The sequence below is a fragment of the Danio rerio genome, chromosome 21, assembly GCF_049306965.1.
Source record: "Danio rerio strain Tuebingen ecotype United States chromosome 21, GRCz12tu, whole genome shotgun sequence".
Lineage (NCBI taxonomy): Eukaryota > Metazoa > Chordata > Actinopteri > Cypriniformes > Danionidae > Danio > Danio rerio.
This window is the reverse complement of record NC_133196.1, coordinates 45,406,545-45,431,605: the sequence shown is the minus strand read 5'-3', so window position 1 is coordinate 45,431,605 and position 25,061 is coordinate 45,406,545. Positions and strand designations below refer to the sequence as shown.

Sequence of the window (25,061 nt, the reverse complement as noted above, 5' to 3'; positions counted from 1 at the left end):
TCCAATAAGAGAGCTCTAAAAATATAGCATCAAATCCATCTGTTGTAGTAGAGTAGTGGCAGGTTATCCATCGTGACATACTGTGAGGATCAAACATTTGCATTGTGACCTTTGGCAAATGACATGCTTTATCTTCTGCCTTGAGGCACTCGGCAGATCTCATAACCACCCAAACAGACTGGCCATCTCCGCTCTGCAGGGTCCTGGAGAACATTCGTCAATAATGATTGATAGGGGTGTGCGCTTTGGTAAGCTGGACTCTATTTACCACCGGGAGGGCGAAGCAGGGGTCAGGATTAGTGGCGGACACTTGATAAAGGGTAATGGGCGTAATGTACATCACAGAGGTGTTATCTATCAGAATTAAGTGACAGCAGAGACAGTCTGCAGGTAGTTTATTGGGTTTGTTTGATTGCTGGGTTTGCTCAAACCCCTTTGTTCTTAGTTTAGAGGCAAACGGCTGTCAATATGTATTGTGTCTGGCTACAAAGTGACTTCTGGGAAAATAAAGTAAGGCACAAGAGGTAAAAGACTACCATTATTTTTAGGATTATGGTTAAGGGATGCAGTTGAGACAATCTTGTGAAAGATTATCGAAGATTTCCCAATGTTATATCGATGGAGCCCATCCTGATGCTTCAGGCGAACAGTCATGCTGTTATAAACCTGCCAAGTTGAAGATCTGTTTTGTTTAAAATCAGTGATTTTCACTACCTGATAGACATAATACAAAGTGGGTCTCAAACTGCACAAGAAATACTGTATTAAAAACCATGTCCTATGCCATGTTTTTAAAATATGAAAACAAAAAATTAAAGATAGAAGGGGGATAGGATTTAGAATGGTCCACGACCCAGGATTCAAACTCACAAAGCACATTGCTGCCATATGTCAGCACATGAGAACCACAAGACCAGGGATGTGCAAACTTGGTTCTGGAGGGCCGGCGTCCTGAAGAGTTTAGCTCCAACCCTAATCAAACACACCTGAACCAGCTAATCAAGCTCTTACTAGATTTACTAGAAACTCTCTGGCAGGTGTGTTGAAGCAAGTTGGAGCTAAACTCTACAAGACGCCAGCCCTCCATGACAGAGTTTGGACATCTCTGCACTAGACTATTGGCACCGACACCCAAATCCTTTCATACAATGATTAAATAAAACCGAGACCCAAAATTTGTCAGGTTTGCAACCATTAAAGACACTCAACTGTCTGATATTAAAAGGATACTAAAGCTTCGGTTTGTGATCTCCAAGTTCCACAGGTTGATCCTCAAGTCATCTGTGGACATGTACGTTTCGTAGTCACTGTTGACGGAGATTGAGTTGATGTGATAGGTGTGAGCGTTCGCGAAAATGCGGCGAGGTGTTGCTTCAACCATCAAGTCCATTGGCCTCAACACAGGCACCTGAGGGGAGGAGAAAATCACATGGTTAGAAAGGGAGACAACTCTTTGCAGTAAATATCCTGGTCCGTATCCCAACTCACTTTCTTTTACATTGAATACAGCAGTCTATACAGTGCACAAAAACAAGCACAGAATAACACTAGACATAATAATGATTGTCCTGTGTCTCTCCATATGTTACAAAAAACAGTTTTGTACTCAATTAAAATAATTGTTACATCCACAAATGACAGTTAAATCTGCACTGTGCCGAATAAAGCCCTATGTTAACAGTGTCCAGAAGTGCCATCGACTTTTCTGGGCTCAGCATCTGGGATGAACCATCGCGAGTGCCCTTAGCAAAGGCAACTTGCACTTCTGTGATGCACCACTAATGCTGAAAAAGTACATGGAGATTTTGGAGCACAATATGCTGCCTTCTTTTCCAGGGGCGCCCATGCATATTTCAACACGACAATACAAAACCACATTCTGCACACTTTACAAAGTCCTGCTGCAGAGGAAGAGCATACAGGTACTTGACTGGCCTGTCTGCAGTCCCGACTTGTCTCTAATAGAGAATGTGTGGTGTATTTTGAAGTGCAAAATGCACCACGCATTCTGTATTGGAGACAGGTCAGGACTGCAGGCAGTCCAGTCAAGTGCCTGACAAAATAGACCCGATTCTGTTTCCCAACTTAAGACTTGTTTGCAGATAGAATGAGACAATTACACCTGAAACACTTCTTCACTTGGTGTCTCCAGTCCCTAAACATCTTTTAAGAGTTGTGAAAAGGAATGGCAACATTACAAATTGGTAAATGCTTTACTGTTGCGACTTTTATTTTGCAAAATTGGAATGTGTTTAATTTAAAAAATAATAATAATTTTGAAGCTCTTCCCCTTCACACTGTTTCAAGGCCAAGAGGTAGGTGTACAAAAATAAAATTGGGATTCGGCCTAAGTACTGCTACAATTTATGGGTTTAAGTGCTTTTGTAATCTTAAAAATGGCCTCAACCCAATGGTATTATACAGCATGTAAGAGCTTAGATAAAATTAAATACAAAATATAATCAATATCATAACATGAGATCAGGACTACTTTGGCAAACCTTAGTCAAGAACCACAATATGTTGTTTCATCCACAAATGCCAGTGAAAACTGTAGTGTGCCAAAAGGAAGCCCTATGTTAACAGTGTCCAGAAGCGTCTTTGACTTCTTTGGGCTTGGAGGCATCTGGGATGGACCATCACGAGTGCCCTTAGCAAAGGTAACCTGCACTTCTGTGATGGCACCACTAATGCTGAAAATTACTTCGAGATTTTGGAGCACAATATGCTGCCTTCTTTTCCCGGGACACCCATGCATATTTCAACAAGACAATGCAAAACCACATTCTGCACACATTACAAAGTTTTGCTCCAGAGGATACTGGTACTTGATTGGCCTGCCTGCAGTCCCGACCTGTCTCAAATAGAGAATGTCTGGTGCATTTTAAAGCGCAAAATGCACCACACATTCTCTATTGGAGACAGTTTGGGATTGCAGGCAGTCCAGTCAAGTACCTGTCATTGAAGATCCGGTACTGTTTCCCAACTTAAGACTTGCTTGCAGGAAGAATGGGACAAAATTACACCTAATACATCTTCGTCACTTGGTGTCTCCAGTCCCTAAATGTCTTTTTAGTGCTGTGAAAAGCAACTGCAACATTACAATGCAATGAAATACAAGTCAAAGCTAATTTAGAAATCACGACTTTCTTTGTTTTTAATTTGCATTTTAAACACTCTCCCAACTGTTTCTGATTTGGGGTTGTACAGTATGTCCAGGTAAAAACAGATACCTTACCCTAACATTTCTCACTGCCCCACTCTTAAACCCTCCCAAAGCTCTACTGTCAAGACGGGAACGTGTGGTGGTCCAGCATGTGGTAATAGGAAGCAGCGCTCTACCGTCTCTTTAATGATGACTAATGTAAGGGCCGGTGTTCTTCATGTGCTTCACAGGAGGAAGTGCTTTACGCCTGACTCCCCATGAGCTTTTTTTATGATTGCCACTAATGACGGGAGCAGCATGACAGACATGTCCTCCTCGACACGAGATGAGAAGCTCACATCAGCAGCAGTGGGAGGCGGAGGAGGGGGGGGCACCCGCTACCAATGCAGGTCATTATCACCTCACACATGGGAACTCCGGCTTTTGATTTCTGTTAGAGGATGATGGGGGTGGGGTGAGGGATGCCCTATTGTTGATGCATGCGTTTGAAATGCAATTCCAGCTGCCTTCACGGATTTATTTTCGAAATAAATGTAATAGTAGGCCTCAGTTATTTTGCTGTGGGTTCCAAAAATTGTGCCAAGGCAATATAGCTGATGTTCAAGTGTTAGGACAGATTTGATGAAAGGGTTTGATTCACTTTAAATGTATTTTATTATCATGCTTATCTGTTGCTTTGTCAATCAAACTCTATCTTGGGTGTTTCCTCTACTACCTACTCTGCGCTTTCAGTAATGAAATTAGCCCTTGGAGCATAGTGTCTTGAATTCAGTTGACGGGAGCAATCGAGACTGATTGAAGCTATTATCTCTCAATCAAGCATTAATTAAGTTTGACTGCTGGGATATTCAGTCACTAATGATAAGAAGGGGGTTGGATATGTGGGTACACTTTACGAAAACATTATAAATAATTCATATCTTCAGCAGTGAAGATTTTATGTTAGCGCAGAAATCATAAATCATGGATTGCGTTGGATGCAATCAGACTCGCAGCAGGTAATAGTAACTGACGACTGAATGTGTGTGTTTGAGGGAGAGTGTGTGAATGAAATTGGTAATAATAATATCTATTTTGCACAGTTCACTGACTATATTATGAAATCTTCAGTAGGCAAAGGAAAAGTAGGAAGGCCTAAACCAAGATGGCGAGACTGCATTAGCAGTGACGCCAATGTTTTGGAATAAGGAATTGGTGGGCAGTTGCGCGGGAGAGAGAACATTGGCGGAAATTACTTGAGGCAGCCAGGATCCAGTAATGGATTGTCGCGCAAAGGATGATGATTTTTTTTTGTTGAAAAATCACACCGAACAAAATAAAACACTTATGAAACTGCAGTAAATGTATTTATGACATAACTCTAAACAACTATAACTTATGACTACACCGGCCACTTTACCTTACTAGTACTGGCTTGGACCTTTTGCCTTCAGAACTGCCTTAATCCTTAATGGCATAGCTTCAACAAGGTACTGGAAATATTCCTCAGAGATTTTGCTCCATATTGAGAATGATAGCATCACGCAGTTGCTGCAGATTTGTCGGCTGTAAATCCATGCCAATCTTCCATTCCATCACATCTCAAAGGTCATCAATGGCATGATAATGGTAACCGAACCGAACCATGAGCCCAGTGTAGGTTCAGACCTCTAGCAAAAAGGTGTGATCAGCTCCTTATTGGACTTTGGTCAGTGCAGCAACAAACCGGCTTTGTGCTGCAAGCCATTGAAATGAATAGGTTTCATAGCGCTGTGCTTTCTGTGTTTGCTGTGAAAGCCACTTCTCACCGCACAGTGACTGGAAGGAGAGTGAAATGACCATGCTGAACACTTTTTTGGCTCATCATTTTGATCATTGTTCTCAAAAATCCAAATTTTTGGCTAGCAAAAATGTTTGCTGGGCGAAAATTCTGTCAATTCCAACAATTTTTTTTTGGCATTGTCTGGAGTTCTTTTAATAAAAACAAAATAATTTCCCTTTTCTTTTAACTCCTAGATAATCATACATGACATTTCACTTTTGACCACTGAAATGTCGGCTACGTTTTGCATCTCCATGTTTCATGGAAAGGATTTTTTTTTTTTAGTCAACATGTTCTTTTGTCTTTGTGTCAAACACAAAGCATTCCTGTCTTTCTAAAGATGTCTCAAATGCACTGTTTCACAGACAGTGACAGCCCCCTCCCCCCTAGCTGAAACAATTTTGCTGGGTTAAGCCCCTCGTGTTCGGAGTGCAGACGCAGATGAAGGCAGTAAACCCTCGCTAGCCCCTTGTTGCGCTGGATAACAGTAGGGGCAGATGTACCCTGTGGACTCCCAGCGAGGGATTCACCCTCACCTCCCCCTTTATCTCCTTCTCCTCTCTGCACAGTATGTGCAAAATGATAAATGCCCTGCTTTTGGGTAAGCCTGCACACACACACATATATATATATTTGTAGGAGGATTTGAGCTCTTCTAGCTCTGGTCTCCAGTGGGCTGCAGTGTTAGTTAAGGAAGAGGTGATGGAGCTACTGCCCTGAACACATTACATCCGTCTAAAGAACTCTCTCCTAAAAATATCCATAGACACCAGTCTACTGTATTCTCAAGAGAAAGAGAGGTATAAATCAGGAGCTAGGCTAAATGAATAATGGATGCCAGACGAGACATCTAGAATTGCCCCAGATTTGACTGAGTATGTGATACCCTGACTTAGATCTCTATATTAGGTATAAACATAACTGTAATTACACGTCTACTTGAGTATCTGATTCTAATGAAAGAATAGCTAAAGAAAACAGTAGCTTCCTCCAACTTGTCAGCACAACTTTAAGTATTTCCTATGATTCAGCTAAAAGCAAAGTCCTTTTCTGAAAATCACAATACTGCAAAGCCGAAGTTGACATGTTCAGCGTTTATGAAATCCACCTGCAAATGGTCGATGTCGCTTTTATTTTCTTATCCTCCGGCATTTAAGCTTCATCCTGGACATCTGTTCTTTTGGCAATAACGCTGCTAGAGCCCACAGGGCATCAGCAGCTAGTGTAGGCTTTGCATAGTTTATTACGTTTCAGTAAAGCTCCATCTCCCACCGCCATAATGCAATTTTAAAATCGACCTCCTAAATCATCCATTACGTGTGAGGGTCAGTCCAAGCCCAGTGCATAACATCACTCTCCAATGACAGGATTAGAGTATGACTGGGGCTGAGTATTGACATGTTTCTGAGTGCATGACTGCCGGACAAATCAATATCATAATTACTGAAATTCTCAAACACGGAAAATCCTTCTGTACAGCTAACTAGTAAGATAAATACAAAACTATAGTATACTAGATTTGACTTCCGGTATCCCTTGTTGAGGCTAGATGCAGGTGGGAGTCATATATATATTTTAATAATCTTAGTTATCTTTGTTTTACACTTATACACTTACTTGCCACTTTATTAGGTACACCCTGGTACACCAAGGGGGTTGGATTAGGTAGGCTGTGGCGTTGACACAATGCTCAATTGGTACTAATGGGTGTTAAGAACCAAAACGTGTTAAGAAAATATCCCCCACACCTTTACACCACCACCACAAGCCTGAAATGTTGATTTAAGGCAGGATGGATCCATGCTTTCATGTTGCCAAATTCTAACCCTTCCATCTGAATGTTGCAGCAGAAATCAGAGCAGGCAACGCGTTTCCAATCTTCTGTTGTCCAGTTTTGTTGAGCCTGTGTGAATAGTAGCCTCAGTTTTCTGTTCTTAGTTGACAGGAGTGGCAGTCTGTGTGGTCTTCTGCTGCTGTAGCCCATCTGCCTCAAGGTTGGACGTGTTGTGAGTTCAGAGATGCTCTTCTGCAGACCTCGGTTGTAATAAGTGGTTATTTGAGTTACTGTTGCCTTTCTATGAGCTGGAACCAGTCTGGCCATTGCTGCCATGTGATTGGCTGTTTAAAAATTTGCATTAATGAGCAATTCGACAGGTGAAACCTTATAAAGTGGCCGGTGAGTGTACATTAAGCAATGCTTTAACATATCTAAAAGTAAGAATGCCAAATCAAGACGAAGTATACCAAGGCGGCGAGCAGGCAGCTATAAATAATGCTGCAGCTCTAGCAAAGGTGGTGGACGAGCGAATCCCTGCTTCTTTAAAGGATATAATTTCAACCACCATTCACTCTGAAGTCTCAACATAGCCATCTGAATTCTTTTCCGAGCTTCATTCTGTCGTATCCACACTGCAGTCAACCCTTTCACTACAAGCTCCAAAGATTGAGGACACTGAAACAACACTTAATGACACAGACGACCACTTGATTAAACTTAAGGTGGATCATTTAGAGAACTTTAAGGGCGTACTCACACTAAGCCATCCATACCGTGCCTAGGCCCGTTTCCTGGATCGTTTGAGAAGTGTAAGTGCGCTGAATCGGGCTCAAGCATGGTTCACATGGCCGGTCCTGGCCCGGTTGGAAGAGGTGGGCCTGAGCACGGTTCACTTGGGCTTTGGCACGGTATGCTTGTGTGTGAGTGCAAAACACGCCAAAGCCCGAATCTGAAAGCGAGACGTGACTTTTAAGGGACTGTTTCATATGGATTTATTAATCATTCTAACTGTTCAGTGAACCCAAACTGCCATTGTTTATTGAAGACGCAAACCCCTTACTGCACGACAGCTGCACGCCTTCAGCAGACCTCCTCATTCCTGCAGCACGAGGGCTTTATGACTGTTTATAAGCGCCAAAAGTGGCGAATCTGTTCGACTGAAGGACTGATTGGCGAAATATTTGACTGCATGTCACTGCATATCAAACGACTGAAACGATATAACTAGAGAAAAACAAGCAAAAGCATAAGCCCTTATAATCATCCTAACTTCCCCCTCACTAGCAGCGCCCCTGGTTGCGATAACAATATTTGTTGCAAAATAACTAATAAAAAATAATTAAAAACTAATAGAAAATTCTGATTCTGATTGGCCGTTGTCACTTTCCTCTCGTCTCCTGGCGTTAGTTTTTATTTTCAGCTTTAGGTTCACCTAATACACTTACTGGAGAGGTGGGGATGAAGATAGTAACAACCCCATCTGATTGCTCAGATCTGGAGACATTTCATGCAGCACACAAATGCCTGACTTAACATTTATTTAATTTATTGCACTTCACAGCGATCATGACAATGATACTTTTTCGATTCATTGTGCAGAACTCGACCTGCCGGAAAACAAGACATTATCAAAATAGAAAGGGGAGGTCTTGTGGTCTTTTTCCAAGCCATATAACGTCATGAAACACAATATTAAAATGTTGTAATTAATTACTCAATGTCTTTTAGGCGTCTACTAAGGATTCCACAAGAGAATAAAAGCCTGGAATGCACTGTAAGAGCAAGAAATGACAAAAGCAATCCTGCCTGGCTTCAATCTAATGATTCCCGTGAGAGAAGACCAAGGTATCAACACAACATTAACATCTGACATTTATCAGCTGCCCCCAGCTGTAGCAGCAGGTCACCCCTGGACACGTTCCACTTTCACGGTGTGAATACATGTGCATGGGGGGGGGTTATTTCATCGGGTCCACATGGACAGATGAACAGGTCTTTCTCCAATCTCACAGCTCAAATAACAGTTTCATCAAACATGATGAGACCAAGCCTGCAAAAAAAACCCTCAGCAAACCCCCTACCTTCTCAGCTGCATTTGGCGAGATATGAAACTCTTCCTCTAACCCATAATCCTCCTTTGTTGTGCCAGGAGTGCCCACTTCCACTGGGGAAGCTATGGCTGCCAAATTACAACAGAGCTTGACCTTATTAGTTCCCCCTTAACATACTAGAGCCAACATATGAAGACTCATTTTTTCCTTATGATTGGGGAGACGGCGTATGGAAGAGGACACATGGATAAGAGGAATTTCAGTTTTAGCCAACCTAATTTACCCACACTTTAACTAACTAGCCAATGTCTTCTATATTAATAATTCTGGTTGAAACTGCACAATGTCCAGACACTTTATCCTAAACCGTGTCATTGAAACTAGAATGTATGTTTATGTAGGGATGGCTGACTCTATGTTTCGACAAAGTGTCGAGATCCCGAACCGCAGACGTTTCGAAACACTGCTCTGACACGTTTCAAAACACTTGGGTCATGTGACTAAACCGAATCAAAGGATCAGCAACTACACAAACATTCAGAATCTATGTTTGATTGAGAGAGTCGGAAACAAGACATCTTCCCGTAATGCCGAGTTCAGACTGCATGATTTTAAAAGTAGTCGTGTCACAGATGTTTTCACACTGCATGACCCCAATATACACTATACTTACACACTTGTCTGTTCAAACAGCTTGAAAAGTAGATTTTTTTTTACCATAGGTGCCCTTGAAAGGATAACACATTGACCCTCATTTTCAAAGGGGGTCCCATAATGACATGACAACTAACCCAAAAACAAACATTGCCCCTATAAATACACAATAAATACATGTATATTGTTTAAAGTGCTACAGAACTGACTTAAAAGCAGCCCTTCAGAAGCTAGGGTAAACACTCAAACAATTCGCCTTTTGGTAAGAAACCTCACAAGAAGTCTTTAATATAGACTGCATACCCTCAGAGCTGTGATGGTGGACGGGTCCCGTATCCTGCCATCTTCATCCTTTAGATTGTAGCCCTCTGGTCGTTTGTCTCTCTCGCTTATTTTCCATAGCTTTACGGTTTTATCTGGGAAAAGAGATGGTAACAATGTGTAAGGTGGAAGCAATGTTACAAGAAGAGGAAAAACTCAACAATCCACTGGCCCTTTTCCAACGGCTCAGCAAAGAGAGTGACTGAACTTGGCTGGCTCAACGAAATAGACGGCCGATGAATCAAGAAAAATCAATAGGTCCCAATTAACCAGATTGGATCTTGCCTGTAAGCTGAAATCCTCCAATGTGTCCGAAAGCAGAATTATCTCTGGAAAACTGATGAATGTGGGGTTGAGCTTGCTACTTTAATTGGCCTACAGTTGCAGTACATAGAAAACAGCACAAACCTCTTCTCACACCGACACTCAAACATTTCAATCGTCAAACTCTGAGAATAGTTTTAAACCGTGATCAGATTTAAATGTACAATTGTGGTCTTGGTTGGTCTGGCCATAAGGAGCACTAAGTGGCCTGACGGTCAATCTGGCCTGCCACCGCGACTCTGGCCTGCTGAATCTCCTCTCACCTCCCCACTTATCGATCGCCAACCCACCCTAACTCTTCACCTACCAATCGAAAATACTGTCCCAGTCCGGGCCCAGGCTGTGGTCAAAGGTATTGGTAAATATGGAAAAAGAAGACTTAGCACATCTGTAAGGTTTGTTCTACTCACAATTTCACAAAAATCTAGCCAATCGCTGAAATAAAAGTTATAAATGGAGTATTCATTATAGGATAAACATTTTTGCTTCAAAAAGCACTGGACAAAATCGTTGGCGAACTTTGATTCTTTATCTTTTGCTACCTCTTCCTACAATGCCCGTTGAGGCTAGAGCAGGGGTAGCCAACCCTGCTCCTGGAGAGCCACCGCCCTGCTAAAAAATCCAGCTTAAACCAGCCTAGGCTGGTTGGCTGGTTTTAGCTGGTCGAGAGGGGTTTTGGCCACTACCAGGCTGGTTTCCAGCCATTTCCAGCCTGGTCTTAGCTGGTCAGGCTGGAAAATGACCAGCTAAATCCAGCTAAAACCAGCTTGACCAGCCTGGTTTAAGCTAGACATAGCTGGTTTTGGCTGAGCTCCCAGCCTGCTAGGCTGGTCAAGCTGGTTTTAGCTGGTCATCTCCCAGCCTAACCAGCTAAGACCAGGCTGAAAATGGCTGGAAACCAGCCTGGAAGTGGCCAAAACCCCTCTAAAACCAGCCTGGTTGACCAGCTAAAACCAGCCAATCAGCCTAGGCTGGTTTAAGCTGGATTTTTCAGCAGGGCTTCCTGCAGATTTCAGTTGCTACCCATATCAAACACACCTGAACCAATTAATTAGGACCTGAACACCACGTGATAATTACAGGCAGGTGTGTTTGATATGGGTTGCAACTGAAACCTGCAGAAAGGTAGATCTCCAGGAACAGGATTGGCCACTCCTGGGCTAGAGGAAACCTTAAGTGAAGTTTATTCATAAACTAATTTCGAGAGGAGCACGTGATTATGATTGAACACGGGCGGTTCTGAATTAACATGCATGATCCACCAATCAGGCCATTCTTAAACCACTATAAAGAGCCAGGGTTTTTCACTACAGTCATCTTCTATTTGAAGAATCCCCCCTTCCACCTCTACCTTTTCACCTTTCCCTCCATAGGGCAGCATGGTGGCCCAGTGACTAGCACTGTCGCCTCACAGCAAGAACGTCACCGGTTCTAATCCTTTAACAGGCCGGTGGTTGTTTCTGTGTGTAGTTTGCATGTTCTTCCCGTGCTTGCGTGGGTTTTCCCGGGTCCTCCGGTTTCCTCCCACATTCCAAAAACATGCACAAGTAAATTGATAAATCTAAATTTTGCAATACAGGTAATCTCATAATGCAGCATATCTTTTGATAGCATTCAATTTTTAGTCATCAGCTCTTATCAAGGGGGAGTTGTCGAGATCTACCTGAGCTCAAGGCTCCCCTCTCTTCCTCCAAACGGGAGGGAGCCCAGGGCTCAAGAACCTTCGAGCTCAGGGCTCTCTCCCGGGACAGCATGCCAAACTTGCTTATAATCAATCATCAGTTAAGTGTAAACTCTTGAAAGAGATTACTGAGCATTTCTTCCATACAGAATCTTCAGGTTGTTCGTTTTAGTTTCATCTGACTATAGAATTGATTTTGTTTGAAGGTCCAGTAGGTTCTGATAACTGAAGGTGAACGTGATTGTACTCATTATAGGTACTATTCAGTAGTTTGGTCATTTATTTCACTAATTTGGCTACCGTTAAATGTCACGTGGAAAACAGTTTGAATTTCTGTTTAGTAATAGCCATGTTAAATTTGAGACAATGCTAAATCATACTGCATACTTTCTGGCTCTTTGAAATGTTGCAAATGTCAAGAAAAAGCTTTTTTTTTTAATGTATTGAGAGTGAGATGGAATTGTTGCTGTGACTCACACAGGATTAACACAGGAACAAGCGAGAAAATAGACTGGGAGACATGCCAAAACAACAGCTCTGGGTAAACACTGCATGTGAAGAAAACACTCCTTTGAAGAAAAGCAAGCATGTACAAACTGAAATGAACAATGCTTGCCAAAAAGAGAGCGTCCAAAACAACTGCTGTAAAATGTGGTCGTCCATTTCAGCTAAATTGGTCACATGACTAACAATGTATAATCCTTTACGAAAGCCTCCACTTTACACTGCGACACAAAAACTGCATTTTCATAGTTATTCACTTTGGAGTTTGAAGTCAAAACGTTATATTGTCGTTGTCTAAAAATGCTGTTATCCTAGAGATGACCAGAAAAAAGATGAGTTTTTATTAGGGCTGTCAAAATTAGCGCATTAACGCACACGATTAATTAGAAATATTTACCTTGTTTAAAAAAAAAAATACCGCAGTTGCATTTTTTTAAATTTCCTGTTGTGCGTTTAACGTGCAACGAAATATGGATAAGACCAAAGTAGCGCTTTTAGAAGGAAAGTTTTCGTATAAAACAATTAAAGTCGCATGCAGGCTATCCAGCACTTCCTCCAGAGTTTCATGCAATTTCGTGTGTTTCATTTAAAATTTTTAGACTTTAATTTTATTTTAGCAGTTCACTTTCATTTAGCAACATATTGTTTATGCCCCCGTGACAATTACTGGATGAAAATATCAAGTGATGACTGCTGGAAGAGTGTTTAATGGAATTTGATACCACATGCCGAATGGAAAGTGACTCGGTGGTCCTTTAAGGTAATCAAAAATCACTGCTTACATCAGGCATGTCCAGACTCGGTCCTGGAGGGCCGGTGTCCTGCAAAGTTTAGTTCCAACCCCAATCAGACACACCTGGGCTAGCTAATCAAGCTCTTACCAGCCATTCAAGAAAAATTCTTGCAGGTGTGTTGAAGAAAGTTGGAGCTAAAATCTGCAGGACGTCGGCCCTCCAGGACCGAGTTTGGACACCCCTGGCTTAAATGGTAGACTCTTAATCAGAGTATTATCTTAATCATAAAATCAGAGTATTGGTGTCCATGTAAAAGTACTCAGTGATAGTGCCAGATGATGTTGCAAGCTGTCAAAGACAGTGCATTCCTCTGCCTTTTGATTCTCTGCGCTCTCAAATGTGTCATTAAGTTTGATGTATTTCCCTCGTACACGCACTTTTGTAAAGCGTCTGCTTCACGTTGCTGTGTCAGAATCCTTGCTTGTACAATACAGCAATACTTTAGTTTAAGGACATTTGATGAACGCAACCAGGCATGTTGATGAATCGCTGAGGAGGTTGAGGAGTGTGCTGTAATGCGCGCATTGTCTCTCTGTCTGTGTGTGTGTGTGTGTGTGCGTTTCCTAGCAACAAGTGCAAACGCCTGACAGTGTCCAACGTCTCTTTAAGGCATTCTATATGTATTCTATAGTCTTGGCTGTGTCTGTATTTCTCAAAGCTGTTTAGAATTAAATGTTTAGAGATGGTGTGATGGTGGCGCAGTAGGTAGTGCTGTTGCCTCACAGCAAGAAGGTCACTAGTTTGAGCCTCGGCTGGGTCAGTTGGCGTTTCTGTGTGGGGTTTGCATGTTCTCCCTGCGTTCGCGTGGGTTTCCTCAGGGTGCTCCGGTTTCCCCCAGTCCAAAGACATGCAGTACAGGTGAATTGGGTAAGCTGAATTGTCTGTAGTGTATGAGTGTGTGTGGATGTTTCCCAGAGATGGGTTGCAGCTGGAATGGCATCCGCTGCGAAAAAACTTGCTGGATAAGTTAGCGGTTCACTCCACTGTGGTGACCCTAGATTAATAAAGGGACTAAGCTGAGAATCCAACATGGAAATCATTTCTGTTTGTTATTGGCATTGATTTTTTTTAAAATTCAAATGGCACTAATTTGCCTGTGTTTTTATTTCTGTAATAAATATGGCGTTTCGTGATTATTCATGATTAATTACAACAAAAAGTGTGATTAATTAGGTGATTTTTTAATCAATTGACAGCCCTTAAATGATTTTGAAATGTTTAGTAAAGATCCAAAACACAAACATGTCAGCGAGCAGCGAGTCTTTTCAACAGGAGCATGAAGTATGCAAGAGGTCTCAGATCCAACCGTATGAAGAGAAGACTCACCATTAGTGGACAGGAGGAAATATGCGGCGTTCTGCTGCGGCAGCCATCGGATCTTGTTGATCTTCTCCTCAATCTCCAGGCTTTTCAAGTAGTCAAACTCAGGCTCGTGGCTCTGGAAGGTGCTGTAAACATTGTACTCCCCTCGACGATGAGGCTGGTTCTTACTCTGCAATGATACAGGAGTTCATGGTTCAAACCAAAACGTGAAAAAATGCCTGTCAATGTTCATTTACTAAATATGCCACCTTCACAGGGGGGGACGATGTTTTAGTTCATTTTGGCTCATTTCAGCTCCTGATGAACAGATAACCAAGAGCATCAAGTGACAGAGGCTCGAGATCTGTTATTAAAGCCAGAGAAATAAAGATTCTGATCATGAGCCATTAAACATTACTATGACTATTCTACTATTCTAAACATTACCATTACTATTAAGGGCTTTTGAAAATGACCTTTCATGCAGTGTAACACAGCACTAAGTGAATGAAAACATGCAGGTGAGGTTTAAATCTAAAAGTGCAGCATGTTTAAGACTATTTTTTTAACGAAATAGTCCACTCAGAGTTGAATAAATGAATTGAGTTGGGTTTGGATCTTTTGCCTGAACGCGCCGCCGTCGATACGGTACATCACTTAATATGAAGTGCCGGTTCCAGTAAAACGTGAAGGTGCCTTTCCCTTCAGACACTAGCAGGGGATCACGGGATTGATCATGATCAAAAGATGAAGATTACTGATAGATGGAGATTCGGCTGGGGATAATAAAATGTTAAAGATTATTTTCGCAACAACACCACAGTATAGCCAACCTAGTGCCCTGCTGAAAAATCCAGCTTAAACCAGCCTAGGCTGGTTGGCTGGTTTTAGCTGGTCGACCATGCTGGTTTTAGAGGGGTTTTGGCCACTTCCAGGCTGGTTTCCAGCCATTTCCAGTCTGGTCTAAGCTGGTTAGGCTGGGAGATGACCAGCTAAAACTAGTTTGACCAGCCTAGCCAAGCTGGGAGTCCAGCCAAAACCAGCTATATCCAGCTTAAACCATGCTGGTCAAGCTGGTTTTAGCTGGATTTGGCTGGTCATTTTCCAGCCTGACCAGCTAAGACCAGGCTGGAAATGGCCAAAACCCCTCTAAAACCAGGCTGGTCAACCAGCTAAAACCAGGCAACCAGCCTAGGCTGGTTTAAGCTTGATTTTTCAGCAGGGTGCTGTGTTTATTCCTGTCATTTTTCAGATTTTTTATACAATAACCTACACTGCAGCACAGCATTCGCCAGCCGTTTGCTATTAAAGGAAGTAGCAGCAGAGACTATTATGTATGGGACTTTTTCAGACTTTGACAGGGACTTTGTCAGTAACTGTTACAGTTCATATGGACCAGTTTCTTCTATAAGTGTAAAACCGAAAACCACCCAGCTATACAGAGTCCTCCTGACAGCCTATAACAAGCTGTCTGTATAAACACACACACACAAATAGACACACAGCACCAAGCAAGTGACACAGACAGCATCATGCTCTCTCTCATTCACACACACACACACACACGCACTCAGCACCAAGCTCTCTCTCTCATTCATACACACACACACACACACACACAGAAAGCAACAGACAAGCTAAACGCAGCATCATGCTCTCTCAATCACACACACACACATACGCGTGCTTGCTCACCGATATTGTTAGACCGCCCAAAATACACCAGTTACCAAACGTCAAAATACACCTGTTACTGACAGATCCCATGCCGCAAGAAATCTGGTTGGGTCCCGCGGTACAAGCGCTGGAATGCAGACCTCTGCTGCCAACTATTCCGGCATATTTACTCAGCGGATGCCTTTCCAGCCACAACTCAGTATCGGGAAACACCCATACACACTCATTCACACACACACACACAAACTACAGCCAATTTATTTTATTTAATGTGTTTGGACTGTGGGGAGTACCCAGGGGAAACCCAAGCCAACACGGTGAGAACATGCAAACTCCACACAGAACTGCCTTCAGACCAAGCCGAGACTCAAACCAGCGACCTTCTTGCTGTGAGGTGGCCACAATCATTTTCACACAATGAATTCTTCCCATTAATTTCCAAGTCACCAGATGACATATCTCCAGAATCACAATAAATGAAAAACAAAATATCATAACGTCAATAGTTTTCCAATCTTGTGATGTCTATTTTCATTCATTTTTTTGTTGGCTTAGTCCCTTTATTAATCCGTGGTCGCCACAGCGGAATGAACCGCCAACTTATCCAGCAAGTTTTTATGCAGCGGATGCCCTTCCAGCCGCAACCCATCTTTGGGAAACATCCACACACACACACTCATACACTACGGACAATTCACCTGTACCGCATGTCTTTGGACTCTGGGGGAAACCGGAGCACCTGGAGGAAACCCACGCGAAGGCAGGGAGAACATGCAAACTCCACACAGAAACGCCAACTGAGCCGAGGTTCGAACCAGCGACCTTCTTGCTGTGAGGCGACAGCACTACCTACTGCGCCACTGCCTCGCCGGAGTCTATTTTATCTACAGTATGTCATGCATGACAAATATTCCTCACATTGAAGAATGTTCCTCACATTAAAATCTTTCTCACATCATTAAAGGAGCGCTCGCTCTACATTAGCATGCTTGAATCTAATTATACTGTACAAAAAGCACATAATTAGCAGCACCCAACAAACGATAATTGGAATTTGAGAGTAAACATTATATGCATTTATTAAGTCCCCCTGTGTAGTTCTTCTTCTTTTGGTATTGCTGAAGGCCGTGAAATAGAAGTGATGCGGGTCAGGACCTCAAGGCACAAAGGTGGTCCGGGTTGGAGGAATATCTCAATACTGATCAGAGCGTGGAAACCTTCAGGGTCAGTTTTCACCTTGGGAAGCGTCTAAATCAATAAGCGGAGCTCAGACAGAGCGAGAGAAGACGAGGGTATTAATGGAAACAGATTTCCCCTCAGTGGGAGGAAGGGGGTTAAAGGGGGTCTGAAATGAATCACGGTGTGAGGATTAACAGACACCATGAAATCTCTTTAAAGATGGTGCGAGTGTGAGACGAGGAGGGGCAGACGGCGGCTTTTCTCACTTTTTTTTTTTCTTTTCGTGCTGCTAGACAAAACACAGGCGTTTTCAGATTCTGAACAGGCTGTGACCCACTAACAAAAACCCAAATTTCTGTCAGCGGTAGTGTAACATTGTATTTACAAAGTGTTGCGAGGCTCATCTGTGCCAATTTTAGATCTGTTTAATAAACTGTCATGTTAAAGTCAGCGTGAATCTGAAGTGGCTGAGGCTTTTATTTCAGTATGTTGACGTACTTCCATTTGAAATGGAATATTAAGTAGGGGGTGGGGCTTTTTTTGCGCATCATTCCCTCAAAACAATCTACAGCAGAGGTGAGCAAACTACAAACACTTTCATCCGGGCCGTGAGCGTTTTTTTTTTAAATGCTGCTTCTGTGTAACGGTTTGGTTTCAGAATTAGTAAATTAATGATGCAATACAAATGAACGCCATTAGATGGCAGTATTGCATGCGGTACAGTACAACCCAGTAGAATTAGAACACACTCTCGGATATTAATATGCACTCGACCGTTAATGACTAAAAATGAGTCAGGCAAAAAAAAATGTCTCTGAAAGTCGTGTGTTTAAATAAGGAGTGACAACAAAATACTTCTTCACCAATAACGGACAGAAAGCGGTAGGTCTAATATGCCAAGAAAGTATCGCTGTTTTCTACAACCTAAAGGGCCGATCACACCGAACGCGCATTTACGATCCAAAAACACGAGGTGCACCGCACTACCTTTTTGTTGGCAAGGAAAAAAATGAGCTTGGTGTGCTTTTTTAATGTCGTTAGGCAACGACTGAATCAGCTAGGTATATTGCGAGAGTGTTGCTGTTGATATTAATATAACTTTATTTTCAGGCTCATTGTTCACATTAACACACTCATAATAACATGACTTAGAATAACAAACACTAAGATTCTTCTTCCGTTTTATCTCATAGTTTTATAGTGATTAATATGAGCACATTAATACAAGCAACAATTAACAATAATTAATAATTAATAACAACAATTAATACAATAAACAATTGCGATTGTTGTGACTTTGACTCAAATTATATACTAATTGCAGGTTAAATGTGTTCATTTTTGTCATAGAACATATTTTCCATGCATACATCCACTTTGAAAAGTTCTTTTATCATAGATGTGTGGTTTCATCAAGTTGTTTGATGATTAATCTGTGTATTCTAAAAGCAGTGCAAATAAGATTATTGTAAATTTGACTGAATAGTAAACTTTAAGAATTATTTTTAATGTGTTAATTTGAGATTTTTTCTATCAGACAATATCTTTTATATTCTCCACTTTAAAAATTATTACATTATTTATTATTATTATATTTTATAAGCAATAATTTTATCGTTTAATAATAATTGATAAGTAAATATAAATAGCAGTGCAAATTCAGCCAGCGGGGTTGCATTGGTGCCGTGACCCGGATGAGAGTGAGGTTTAGGGGGGTGAGTGTAACAGAGGCTAGCTAGTAAGTGCTGTGCAGGTAAACCTCACTCCTCGGACCTCTAAAGGTGCTCTAGCGACAGACGCTAGAGGCCATGGTGTCTTTAACCTCCTTGTTAGAGCAACTGACTCCCATGCAGAAGGTCGCCGGTTCGATACCAGCTTGGAGCGGGTTGGGTGGTGTGGGACCAGCGGGGTTGCATTGGTGCCGTGACCCGGATGAGAGTGAGGTTTAGGGGGGTGAGTGTAACAGAGGCTAGCTAGTAAGTGCTGTGCAGGTAAACCTCACTCTTCCGACCTCTAAAGGTGCTCTAGCGACAGACACTAGAGGCCATGGTGTCTTTAACCTCCTTGTTAGAGCAACTGACTCCCATGCGGAAGGTCGCCGGTTCGATACCAGCTTGGAGCGGGTTGGGAGGCATGGGACTGGCGGGGTTACCCATGCATACTGCCACTATAAATAAAAGTTACTTTTGACATGTGGTTTGCAAAACTTGATGTGGCCTTCGGGTCTAAAAAGTTTGCCCACCACTGCTCTAAAGGCTGCTTTATACCTCTGCGTCGAGTGATCGGTTGTGCATTTATACTTCTGCGTGCTGTTTGTGTTGCTCCGCAATAACACTTCCGAAATGCTAGCTGGCAATAGGTTTTGCCATTCGCTGCATAAATATGCTAGAATAATTGTTGGTTCATTCCACTGGGTGACTCCTGATAAATAAGAGACTAAGCTGAAGGAAAATGAATGTATGGTCTGCACTGCCTTACCTCCTGCTCTCTCTGGAAGACCACCACTCGTCCACCTTTGTCTCCAGTGGCCAGCAGTTCTCCTGTCGGGTTGAACTCAACCGTGGATATGATGTCAGCTGTAGGGGCGACACAGAAGATCATATATTAAGCTTTAAAAATGTCCATCTAGTAATATATACTGAGAAAATCTGTGAAATTATAAAAATGTTGCTCCCATTTTGGGCAACCCGTCAAGTTAAATTGACAAAAGTGATTGTGTACATACACAGAAACATGTTTAGTACTTATATAACGTTTGTGAAAATAAAATGTCACGATATGGGTGAAATCATGTTCCTGATTTATTCATTGTAACATGTACATTACCTGACACTAGTCTTGTCGCCTATCCATGTATTAAGATCAACAAATAATAACTTCTGGTTGATCATGTGCTACCTGAAGTGGCTTATATGAAAGGCAAAGGCCTCTAGATTACGCTTATTTTACCAAAATAAAATATGATCATGCCTTGATTTTAAGTATTTAATTAGGAGAGTAAGGTCTGACTTTGCTTAGACAAAAGTCTTGTCACTTAACAGAACTAATGTACAGTATAGAGTATAAAGTCATGCTGCAGTGGAAACAGAATGAATATTGTGTATGCCATCATCATGAGCTTGGAGGACTGCATCCATCCATCTCTGCAATGACTCAAATCACTGATTAATAAAGTCATCTGAAATGGCAAAGAAAACGTTCTTGCAGGACTCCCAGAGTTCATCAAGAGTCTTTGGATTCATCTTCAATAGCTCCTCCTTTATCTTACCCCAGACATGCTCAATAATGTTCCTATCTGGAGACTGGGGTGGCCAATCCTGGAGCACCTTGACCTTTTTTGCTTTCAGGAGCTTTGATGTGGAGGCTGAAGTATGAGGAGCGCTATCCTGCTGAAGAATTTGCCCTCTCCTGTGGTTTGTAATGTAATGGGCAGCCTCAGCTGGGTCAGTTGGCATTTCTGTGTGGAGTTTGCATGTTCTCCCTGCGTTCGTGCGGGTTTCCTCCGGGTGCTCCGGTTTCCCCCACAGTCCAAAGACATGCGGTACAGGTGAATTGGGTAGGCTAAATTGTCCGTAGTGTATGAGTGTGAATAAGTGTGTGTGTGGAGGTTTCCCAGTGATGGGTTGCAGCTGGGAGGGCATTCGCTGCGTAAAAACGTGCTGGATAAGTTGGCGGTTCATTCCGCTGTGGCAGCCCCGGATTAATAAAGGGACTAAGCCGACAAGAAAATGAATGAATTAATATTTCATAAGTAGTACAATTCAACTTGCTCTTCTTTTTAATAGTACAAAATGTGATTAAACCATTTAATTGAATGTAGAAAAACTACAAAATAATTTTCTGAGGGGAAAAATAAAGAAAGAAAAAAGAGATTTTCAGAACTGGATGGTTTACTGCTGTTCTGAGATCAGGCGGTGTCATGTCAAATGTGACGAAACCCCCCGTCCATCGATATCCCATTGATATGTAAATCTCTCCAAATGTCACGCACCACCATTTTATCCCACCAGATCTCATCTTCTGAAGGCAGAAAGACCTGAGGAGCTTAGATACAACATGAGAAGAAAAGACTGAGAGATTCTACGCTGACAAGAGATCGCATTGGATGAACAGCACACAGATAGCATGATCTATGCATGACATACTGAGAGATTTCAGGCCATCGACATCAATGACAAAATCCCCTTTACATGTTCATGAAGCACAATATTAAAGATCAGACACTCAACTCCCACAACACTCTTGCCTGAAAACAAACAGCAACAGCAAAAAGATGAAATAATGACTGTCTTGAGACTAAATATATTGAATCTAACATTGAAGAAGAAGAGCTGCACCAACACAATGAGTCAAGTGACTGGATTTCCTTTTAGGTTAATGTTTCTAGTTACAGTAGGGGAAATAAGTATTGAACACGTCACCAATTTTTTTTTTAAAGGTGCCTTTGACGCTTGGGCTGTGCAATTAATCAAAAATATATAATGCCTAAAGGGGTTAATAATATTGACCTTAAAAGAGGTTTCAAAATATTCAAACCTGCTTTTACTCTAGCCAAAACAAAACAAATAAAACTTTCTCCAGAAGAAAAAATATTATAGGGAATACTGTGAAAAAATCCTTGCTCTGTTAAACATCATTTGGGAAATATTTATTTTTAAAAAATTCTCAGGAGCGCTAATAATTTTGACTTCAACTGTTGATTGTTTTGATTAATCGTGATTAGAATTATGACCAAAATAATCGCGATTATGATTTTTCCCAAAATCGAGCAGCCTAGATGCTCAAGAATGAAAAGTTTTTGGGAAATGGTGCACTCCCCCATCAAAGATATTTTTGATCTTCATATTCGATAGATAGATAGATAGATAGATAGATAGACAGACAGACAGACAGACAGACAGACAGACAGACAGACAGACAGACAGACAGACAGACAGACAGACAGACAGATAGACAGATAGATAGATAGATAGATAGATAGATAGATAGATAGATAGATAGATAGATAGATAGATAGATAGATAGATAGATAGATAGATATTTAAGATATTTTGGCAACAAGTAAAAAAGCTATAACCCGAAAATGGTATAAAGATCAGCCCCCAACTTAAGACGAATGGTTCAAAATTATAGCAGAAGTTGAGGAAATGGAACAAATGACACATGCACTTTGATTACAGTTAGATCTCTTTAAAAAGAAATGGAGTAAATGGCTGGCTTTCTCCACAACGACAGTATAATTATGCATAATTGAACATTTACATTTATTTTCTCATTTAGTATTCAGTTTCTATATGGGCTGCGCCACAATAGGAATAAAAATTTTGGTCCCACTTTATATTGTGGCCTTAATTAATATGTACTTACACTGAACTTAATAATTTGTTACAATGTACTTATTGTGTAAATACATGTTTTTACATTGTACTTACGCTTGATTAAATACCTGCATGTAATTACATCTGTAATTAATTTCTGTAATTACATTTGTAATTATACCCTAACCCTCCCTTAAACCCACCAATACCATCAATCCTGTCCATAACCTGACCTGTGTCTTAACTTAAAAGCACCAGAAGTGCTTTGCAATACATTTTCAACACGTTAAGTACATTGTATTTATTTATTGATGCAAGTACAAAGTAGTTAAGGACATTTAATATAAAGTGGGACCAAAATAAAAAAAAAAAAAACCAGTCGCAGCTTCCGGTTCCGGTATAAAATGTTATTGGAAATACTGTGGAATTTTCCTTGTGCTGTTAAACATCAGTTAAAAACAACATTTGAAACAAAAATTCACAGGAGGGCGAATAATTTTGACTTTGACTGTTTATAGCTAAGTGCTTTTAACGCAGCGGCTTTATCACCGGTTTTCAGAACATTTCTCTTTCAGTCGCCAACAAGCTCTGAACTGTAAGTGACCCAGATCCAAACCTACAATGATTCTTGACACTTCAAAGAGCTGCATAGCTGGATGGCTCCTATTGTGGGACAACACTGTGTCTAATCGCCAGGCCACCGGCAGAAAAAAGTGGGCCAGGGTGGGATGCTTTATTAACGCAGCCCCATCACTGACAGAAACCCCCCTAAAAACAGCAAATTTAGCTTCTTTCACATAGGTATTGTGTGTATTATGTTAAGCGTTTACAGCTATCATTCAATCTTTTAAACTGTGCTTTGTTGTGTTTAGAGAACATGAACGTTACATGACTCAATTCTGGGCAGCACAGAAAACAATTAGTACATGCTGTTCTCGTAAGGGGTGGATGGTTTCTAGGGATGGGAGTAAAAAAAAAATCCATTTATCATTATTCTTCCTTTAGCGATTCTGTATCCAAATAACATTGTGATGATGTGGGATACGTATGCTTAAGTATTTGCTTAATTTCTGGACAAATTAAAGGTGCCATATACTGCATTGATTCAATAAGCTACATTTTTTTCTGATATAGTAGGTATATGGCTTAGACAATTAAAAAAGAAAATCTCCAGAAACGGTTTTATATGCTCATTTATTACTCCATAAATATCGCCTACAATCAGAAGGTCCCTAATTGACCATATTTGGATCGGTCGTGAATATTAACTGCAGCTCTCATAGACAGAAGCACACACACACACCAACACACAGCATGATGTGGGCAGAACGCGGGCAATATGATAAGAATTTATTTGTCAAAAAACTAAACAAAGTCAAAGTAGTAAACAATCTGTGGCTCCCGTTTTCAAAATAAAAGTCCTGCATACAAGTTAAGGTCCCATTTTATATTGTCGCTTATACATGTGAACTTACATGGGTTAACTAGATGTGTAAGTAGCATGTAACTACAATGTATGTACACACTGGTACATACATACTACTTACACATCTAGTTACCATGTAAGTTCACATGTATAAGCGACTACAAAATGGGACCTAAGTTAAATATAAACGTAACAATAACTAAGAGATGTAAATGATCATTGTTGTCTCACTAGAAAACATTGTGGCTTGTCAAACGCAACCTGAGGCATGCATATTAATAATTACATACACGGTCCACTAGGCTACATGAGATTCTCTGACCCAGTCAGTCAAAATTCGTCAGGTCCAAAACGTTTCTGAAATGACGATAACACAGAGCATAGAATCACTTTGCCGATGCTTTGAATCGCTTTAGTCACGTGACCTGGGTGTTTCAAATCACTTTAGTCACGTGACCTGGGTGTTTTAGATCATGTTTCGGTGCAGTGTTTAGAACCACTTGTGCTTCAAGATCTTGACACTGTCAAAACTTCAGTTTCATGTCAGCCATCCCTACTTATTAGTAGATACAAAAACTGCCATTAAAGATTTAGTAGAAAAGGCTTGTTTCCAGGCCTTGCCTGAAAGTGTTACCCAGCCATTGGTTAGACAAAAGACTAGTGGTGGGTCGTTATTGGCGCTAACGTGCTGTCGATGGTAAATGAAAGTCAAACCGGTAAGGACTGGTGAGAGTAGTTGATTTGTATAATGCACGCCGAATGGAAAGACTTATTATCGTATTTCGCGATGTGTGTGTGTGTGTGTGTACAGTCCTTTACTGACAGTCGATTGTATGGATCTAGTTGGAAAATATGGCGAAAAGTCCTACGTGACGGTAATAGTTTGATTGCGGTGTTTACTTCAATAAACTTTGAGATTTTACGTTGATGGGTGAGACCGCGTCCACGAACCCACAGCACACAGTATTTAGCTGTTCATAAAGGGTCGTATGTGTTTCCATGATCCGCGAGGTTTGTTGAATGTTTTTCCCCCCGATGCTGTCAGGGCCGATACGGCAAAGCTGTTTGTGTGCAGCAAGCATTTTT

The 25,061-nt window shown here is 41.3% G+C and overlaps 1 protein-coding gene across 1 annotated transcript in view; it reads right to left on the bottom strand.

The window, feature by feature from the left end:
* Positions 1–25,061, bottom strand: part of ppp2r2bb (protein phosphatase 2, regulatory subunit B, beta b) — a gene marked incomplete at its 3' end in the record, with an annotated part of 80,962 nt that overhangs the window by 8,852 nt on the left and 47,049 nt on the right. The window contains 4 exon segments of the mRNA NM_001030122.3: positions 1,231–1,408; positions 9,753–9,865; positions 14,400–14,565; positions 19,710–19,807. Coding sequence (NP_001025293.2) covers positions 1,231–1,408; positions 9,753–9,865; positions 14,400–14,565; positions 19,710–19,807 — 555 coding nt within the window.